The 7914-nt window shown below is 34.1% G+C and overlaps 1 protein-coding gene across 2 annotated transcripts; it reads left to right on the plus strand.

Moving 5' to 3' along the window:
• The first annotated feature begins 1772 nt into the window (after window positions 1-1772).
• LOC104246883 (serine/threonine-protein kinase 54-like) lies at window positions 1773-5919 on the plus strand. Of its 2 annotated transcripts, none has more exons than XM_009802778.2 (6): window positions 1773-2210; window positions 3509-3630; window positions 4406-4602; window positions 4699-4873; window positions 4958-5092; window positions 5166-5377. In XM_009802778.2, the coding sequence occupies exons 1-6, from the start codon at window positions 1967-1969 to the stop codon at window positions 5262-5264; spliced, it is 972 nt and encodes a 323-aa protein (XP_009801080.1). In that variant the 5' UTR covers window positions 1773-1966; the 3' UTR covers window positions 5265-5377. The 2 variants fall into 2 exon arrangements, with proteins under 2 accessions (XP_009801080.1, XP_009801079.1); XM_009802777.2 differs by having other exon boundaries at window positions 1774-2210; window positions 5191-5919.
• Window positions 5920-7914: the final 1995 nt, after the last annotated feature.

The raw sequence follows: 7914 nt of genomic DNA on the forward strand, positions 1-7914 counted from the left end.
CAATATATATACATCTCTAAATCCCATTCGAATAGCTCCCTATCGAATTCGATCTCGACTCTCTATTGGGTATTACTATTGCATCGACTGTTTCATAACCTCAAATAAATTTGTGACATGAACGAGATCACACATTCATCGCAAATATGACGCACTAGAACCAGCAACAGCTCAGCAATGTACAACATGCTCCGAGTGGTCCGAAACTCACCCGAGCTCTCAGGGACTCATCGAATCATTCCAAAAAGTCCTTGTACTTTATACAAATTTATTCAAAGGCTTTGAAGCACCACAAATGACATCAGAACTAAGAATTTAAAATCAAATCATTCTCCTAACTTTCAAATATTCTAGCTTCGCCGAACACGTCCGAATCACAACCAAACTTAGCACACAAGTTTCAATCAACTAAATGAACATCTAAGGTCCCAAAATCACAATAAAAGCCTGATAACACCGAATTCAACTCTGGAACCTATGAACTCTCCAATTCCTCAAATTGCTAGCCTTCGACAAATAGAACCAAAACTTTTAAAGAACCTCCAAATCTAAATCTGAATATACGCCCAAATCAAAAATCGCCATAGGAACCTACTAAAACCATCAAATTCTAACACCGAGGTCGTTTACGTAAAAGTCAAATATTAGTCAACTTTTTCAACTTAAAGCTTCCAGGTTGAGAATCACTCTACCAAATCAATCCTGAACCTCTCGAACATCAAAATCAACTATACACGCAAGTCATATTGCATCATATGAAGCTACTCAAAGTCTCAAACCATCTGACGAAATGCTAAAGCTTAAAACAATCAGTCGAATCATTACACTTTACTAAGTAGAAGTTAAGTTATACTTCTACTGTTTTAATTTATGTAAACCTATTTGACTGGACACGAAGTTTAAGAAAAAGAGAAGACATTTGAACTTGTAATGTAAAATGAGGCACGCATATTTTGTGCGCCTATAAATCCTTGCATAAAGATAAATTATTTTCAAATATAAAAATGATAATTCTTTTTGGAGTATAAATTTTCTATTTATTTCTTTTTTTTCCAATAAATTATACTTATAAACTAATATTGTAATAATCTTTTACCTTCAGTGTAACATGCCACTTATCTTATCTTATTTATGTAATAAATTACACTCTTTCTCATTTTATTTGTGATTTCCATAATAATAAGAAGGACTTAAGTTATATAAACTAATAGTAATAAAAAGATTTTTGGACTATGAGTAAATTTTAACCTATAATAACAAGTTATTTAGAAATATTATTTTTATCAGCTACCAATTATATATTTATCAAGAATTTTACTCCCCCGTTCAAGTTTACTTGTCCACTATTAACTTGGCACACCACTTAAAAAATAATAAATAATATGCTAATTTTACTATATCAACCCTAATTATTATTATTGAAAAACTAACTTTGACTATTATAAATCCAAAATATTAAGAAATAATAAAGGTAAAATAAATATAACATGGTAAATTATGCATTGATTTTTTAAACTGGACAAGTAAAAATAGATATTTATTTTTAGTATAATGGACAAGTAAACTTAGACGGAGAAAGTATTTATAATTATTTAATAAATAATCTATCAATATAACTATTTTTAAGCATCAATGTATATAACTTTAAACTCTAAAAAAATAAGAGGAAAGAGCAGCTAGTTAACATTAGCTATGAAAAAAGACAAAAATATTTATTAAAGGAAAAGAAAAACAAAATAGAAGAACACTAACATAAATAGTAGTCTTCCTGTCTGTAAATCTCAAGTAAACAACAGTGACAGTTAGTAGTCTTCAGACATGGCCGTTGCCCCAAATTTCCACTACTTCTACTAACACTAGTCTCATTTTCCTCTGAAATTTATAGCTAATTTCATCCCCTGTTTTGTCCCAAAAAATCCTCTATGTAAACAATAAAATCTTCTGAAATAGTTAGAAAAATAGAGTGATGGAGGAAGTGGGTTTTGTAAGAGCAGATCTTATAGATCTGAAGAGCATAGACGAGCAGCTACAGAGGCATTTAAGCAGAGCATGGACAATGGAGAAAGAGGAAATAGGGATGGAAAGTAGAGAAATCCCAATTAAACATGCTTGGGAAATTGATCCTTCTAAGCTTATCATCAAAACTGTCATTGCTCGTGGCACTTTTGGTACTGTTCATCGTGGCATCTATGATGGCCTTGATGTTGCTGGTAATTTCCTTCTTTTTTTTCTTTTAATTTTAGTATGGATCTTAAAACTTGCTTTGGATTGAGGTTTCTTAGGAAAAGAGCCAAAAATAGATCTTTTGCATGCCCTTTAAGAAATATTAATTAGGAAAAGTGATTAGACTATTCTACACTTATTTATGTCTTAAAGATATAATTTGTCTTCATTGAATATTTATTCTATTTATGTGTTATTTTTATCTTCAAGAACAATTATTACTAAGTTTAAAAAAGAAAAAATATCAATTTCGTCGAACTTCTAAAATGACAAATAATTTGAGACAATTATTTTTAGTAAGTACGACTGTTAATATGAGATGGAAGGAGTAGCAAATTATCTAGTATTTGTCGTTTTATATATCCGGATCCTAACTTGCTTGGGATCGAGATGCAGTAGTAATTGTTGTGCTCCCTCCGTTACAATTTATGTAAACATACCTTAATGCTAATATAACTGTTAGCTTTGTATATATTGTCATGGGCCATGGCCCTTGATTTTGTTGTGGATAAGGTGTTACCAAATGAATAAGCTATCTGCAATGCTCAATCTGTATACTTGCATCTTTCATCGTGTGCTTCCTTGTTTTACTTTTGTTCGGTTTATTAAAGCAGAGGCGGCTTAACTCCAAGGCAACTAAAGCCAAGGCTTAAGGCCCCCGAAAATTATAGGGCCCCAAATTTTACTCATATTATATATATAATAAGTATATTTTAAATAATTACTTCTATAATTCTTTATAATGATAAGAAAATCCTGTGATCAACCATTTGCTATGTCAATAATCATTATGGCATAGTTTCAAACATTATGCTATTTTTCAGGGAGAAATAGCATTAATAATATTTACCTCCAAAGGCCTCTAATAATGGTTTAGCTTTAGGCCCCGTCCTCCATCAAGCCGCCACTGTATTAAAGACTTGATTTTAGAGGCTGACTCTTGGAAATGATGCAATAGATTCTTTTTTTTTCTTTTTTTCTTTTTTTGAGAATGATGCGAGAAAATTGTTCCCGGATTGTTATGAATGAATGACATTGATCTTGAATATTTTTATTTTCATTAAGTTATTGATCATTAATTCGTTATCAATTGCAACTTAGACTAGTGGCAAAACAAGAAAAGTTGAACCAAATCGGAAATGAATATGAGCCTATTCAAGACAACTTTGAAAGTGGCTAATTGTCAACCACAATCCATTTTGAAGTTATAATTCAAAGTGCAGAACTCAGGAGGGGCATCACAGTTTCATGCTTAGCTAATCAAAAGCTTTTATCTTAACCACAGTAAAGCTTCTTGATTGGGGAGAAGAAGGCCAGAGGTCTCAGGCTGAGGTTTCTTCAGTCAGAGCAGCTTTTACACAAGAAGTTTCTGTATGGCACAAGCTTGATCATCCTAATGTCACAAAAGTAAGATATTTTAATCTCACCGTTACAATGTCTACTATTCAGTTTGCCATTACAATTATTATTACATTGAAAAATCAGCTTTTGTCATCCTGCATTTGCCATGAAATAGTAAACATATGCAAGTTTTCCTAAAATGATGGCTTGATATGCTGAAATTGCTTTACATTCTACCTATAACCAAAATAATAAAATAAAATAAAATAAAGCTTTGGGTTCCAAATTTGTCAAAATTACTCTTCATTTTCTTCGCTACATATCTAACTGAAATATGAAGGAGGTCGATTGATGCTTAACTTAGTCACAACATTATAGTGTTTGAAGTATAAATTTGTGTTCATAGCAAATCAAAGGCATGTGACCAAGATGAAAGAATGAATATTTCCGGACACATTGACAAGCTGCTGACCCATGAATATTTAAGGTTTTCTCGTTAAAATTTGCATAAGTTCCATTTTATCAACAGTTTTCACTTCTAGAGTCTTGTTTCCAAATTTTGAAAAAGTGCAGAAGTCTCTGCTTAATTCAACTTGTTGAACTTTAACGTATCCCCAGGTCCCCTGAAAAAACCTTCAGTTTGTCCAACTGCGCCGTCAGTGCCTTTTTTTTTCTTTCTGAATAGTTGTATCAGGCTCTACTCTCAGCTGTTTAGTTCCGATATAGATGTGTAGAAGTGGCATGCGATTATAATTTGATGCCTTGACAGTCTTTTTATGGAGCATAAATTGTTTGAGTTGCAAGAATATAAGACATTTTTAATGGCCAAACATTTTTGCAGTTTATAGGAGCTGCAATGGGCACACCAGATCTTAACATACAGACTGAGAATGGTGTCATCGGCATTCCACGTAACCTTTGTTGTGTGGTGGTTGAATACCTTCCTGGTGGTACTCTCAAGTCTTTTCTCATCAAGAGCCATAGGAGGAAGTTGGCCTTCAAAGTTGTGGTCCAACTGGCGCTGGATCTAGCACGCGGGTGAAATTCATAATGCTTACTCCTCTTTTATTTATATAAATAGTATTTGTTAACAGCATGTGTTTGACACAAAACATGTTAAAAATGTATTCTCAGGTTAAACTATCTTCATTCTGAGAAGATAGTCCATAGGGATGTCAAAACAGAGAACATGCTTCTTGACAGGAATCGTACACTTAAGATTGCTGATTTTGGTGTTGCTCGTGTTGAAGCTTCAAATCCTAATGATATGACCGGGGAGACTGGAACCCTAGGTTACATGGCACCTGAGGTATGTGCTTTGACTTATGAGACCCACCCACGTGCATCATATGTGAATATATGTTGCTTATTTCTGTCATGGTCTACAAGACAGGTTCTTAATGGCAACCCGTATAACCGGAAGTGTGACGTATATAGCTTTGGCATTTGCCTCTGGGAGATATATTGCTGTGACATGCCATATCCAGATCTGAGCTTCTCAGAAGTGACGACAGCTGTTGTCCGACAGGTAGAAATATATATATATATTTGAATACACATTTTTGTTCGTTGAAGAGCAAAAAAAAAAAAATCTTTAAAAGTCGCAACTTTGCTTTGGATTTGCAGAATTTGAGACCGGAGATACCTCGTTGTTGCCCAAGTTCTTTGGCAAATGTGATGAAGCGGTGTTGGGATGCTAGCGCTGACAAGCGGCCAGAAATGGATGAAGTGGTGTCCATGTTGGAATCAATTGACACATCAAAGGGAGGTGGGATGATCCCTGTTGATCAACGCCAGAGCTGCTTCTGCTTTGGGAGACGCCGAGGTCCTTGAGAAGAGCATCTCCAGCTAGCAAGTGAGATCTGTAAGTTGTTGGTCCAATGAAGAGGGAAGGATAAAAAACCAAGGAGCACAGTTTTAAAAGAAGATTTAAGATGTCAAGTTTACAGGAGTTGGAGCTTAAAGTGGTGAGGTAAAAGAAGCTCTGATACATACATGCATGCATTTATTCATCAGCTCATGCATGTGCAGCTCTATACCTTTTCATCTTTGAAATGAATTGTCTAATTAAACACTATTGACCGGTTGGTCTTTAAACCTGCAAGATGTAGGTGTAGCAGATGCCGTTCCATGATTTAAACTTGTTGAATTCAATCTTTAATGTTTTTAGCACTTAGAACTGAACTCATTGTACTTTTAAGGTTGTGAGTTTAGAATTTAGTATTTGTTGAGTTTCTTTTACATGTATATCTTTGTTCTGTGTTGAAGGTACTGGGGTTTGGTTGAACTCAATGTTCAAAAGCTCCATGAGATGTAGTAACTAGTAAATGAATAGCAGGAGTATATATTCTTCAATGTGTTCTTATTGTTCTGTGACATGTCGCACTTCATCTAAGGGAGGTTTGGTTCATCAACGAGGCGTATAAATACCCGAATTGATTACACTTAGTGAAGGTTGAACTTGTAGACCTCATGTATTTATGTCAAATTTCCACATCTTCCTCTTAAAAAAGATTTAGGATATTAAATCTCGATTAGTTGCCTGCCTTTGTGGTAAAAGGTATCCAGATAGAATAGTTGAGGTGCGTGTAAGCTAGTTTGGACGCCACTCTTCTTTTGAAAAAGAAATGATTTAGGACACCACTTCAATGATTACATGTTGCAGCTAATTATTACATTACAAAAAGTGCGGTAAAAGGATCATTGAAGAATAACTTTCATGCTTGTTGCCTTGTTGGTATTGTGAATAGAATTATAGCTGGAGTTGTTGAGTGGAAGTGTCAATGAGATTCTTAACGAGGGGAATGTACAAAAATGAGATTAAGATTTTCTCAAATCTATTTTTATCTTGTTTGGTTAATGGATTTGATGTCGCTGTAGGGATTAAATTTTGTTTTCTTTGGCAATCATTTAAAATTTAAATAAGAAATTAGCTTTGAGTAGCTGGCCAGGCAGGGGTTATGTAACAGGGCTTGAATCACAGGAAGTAGCAAGAACAAAACAGCAGATTGGTGACCAAAAAAAAAAGAAGAATAAAACAGATGACTTCAGTTTGTGGTACATATTTTTCTTCTTCAATGTTGGCGTATTGCTCAGTGGCAAAGTCAACACTTTTGCTAAGAGTGTTCAGAGGTGGTTTAAAATTACAAGATATATGTATAAAAAAGTAATATTTGACCTAGATGTACAGAATAATTTTTCGGGCGATGACCACCCTTTAGCATACGAGCTAAGTCAAAGTCATTGATCTCTTCGTTTAGATACAACATTACAAAGTACACATAAAGCAAAATGTCAGGTAACTTCAGTCACAAGAAACTTTAGTTGCATGTCAAGAAAGAAGATGTTATTGGTCGAGCTTTGGGCCAATGTTGGTGAATATAACTAAAAGAAGACAGAAGCATCATGGTCATAAATTAAGGTGTATGCAAATGTATAACAAATCTAACGAATTATTAATAATATTAAACAATAATTATATTATAATGTTGCTGTATCATAGTCATACACTCCCTTCTCTGTTTACACTTCTCTGCACCTTGCATCTATTTCTTGCAAGCATAATCTACTCATGAACAAGCAATATGCATGATAATTGAACCAAATGTACTATCGTCGACTTGCTTGATAAAATAATTTTTTATTAGACGTTTCGCTTATACACTTTCATATCATGTTACAAATTAAAAGATAGAATTAAAAAAAAAAAATCAAAAAATGCTCACACCAGTATTTGATGGATATGTTTTACAGGGAAAAAATGACAGAGCTAGGAAAACAAAAATAATTACTTATAAACTACAACACTTTCAAGATACCAAAATGCACTTTGAGGTGGCAGTGGCGGAACCAGAAATTCTAATAAGAAGACAAAAAAGATGCTTGAACTTGCAACTTGTAGGCACAATTTTTGAGATGCATTTGCCACTGCACTAGAAACTTCCCTTTTGTCAAATGGATTCGATTATTTTTATCTTATTTTCAAAATATATTTTTTTTGTCGAAGGAGATTCAATTGAACGTTCTTTGAACCATGGAGCTCTGCCGCAGATCAGTGGTGTGGATAGTGTACAGGGTGCATTGCATGGCCTTGGCCAGGACTTGGACCTGAATTCTCGAGGTTTTCAAGTTGTAAAAGAGCTGATGATTCACGTTGTTGTTGTTGAGGAACCTTCATGTCTTGGCTATGATTCTGAGAATTTGACAAATTAGGTTGTGTTAATTCAGAATGATAATTTGTGACCTTCAAAAGGTTACGGGAATGGACTGAAGTGAATAGCAAACTCAACAAAATAGCTAAAAGAAGAGGCATAATAACATGGCTGCTGCCTTCTCTGCCTCTGACCATTT

The sequence above is a fragment of the Nicotiana sylvestris genome, chromosome 9, assembly GCF_000393655.2.
Source record: "Nicotiana sylvestris chromosome 9, ASM39365v2, whole genome shotgun sequence".
In the NCBI taxonomy this organism is placed as follows: Eukaryota; Viridiplantae; Streptophyta; class Magnoliopsida; order Solanales; family Solanaceae; genus Nicotiana; species Nicotiana sylvestris.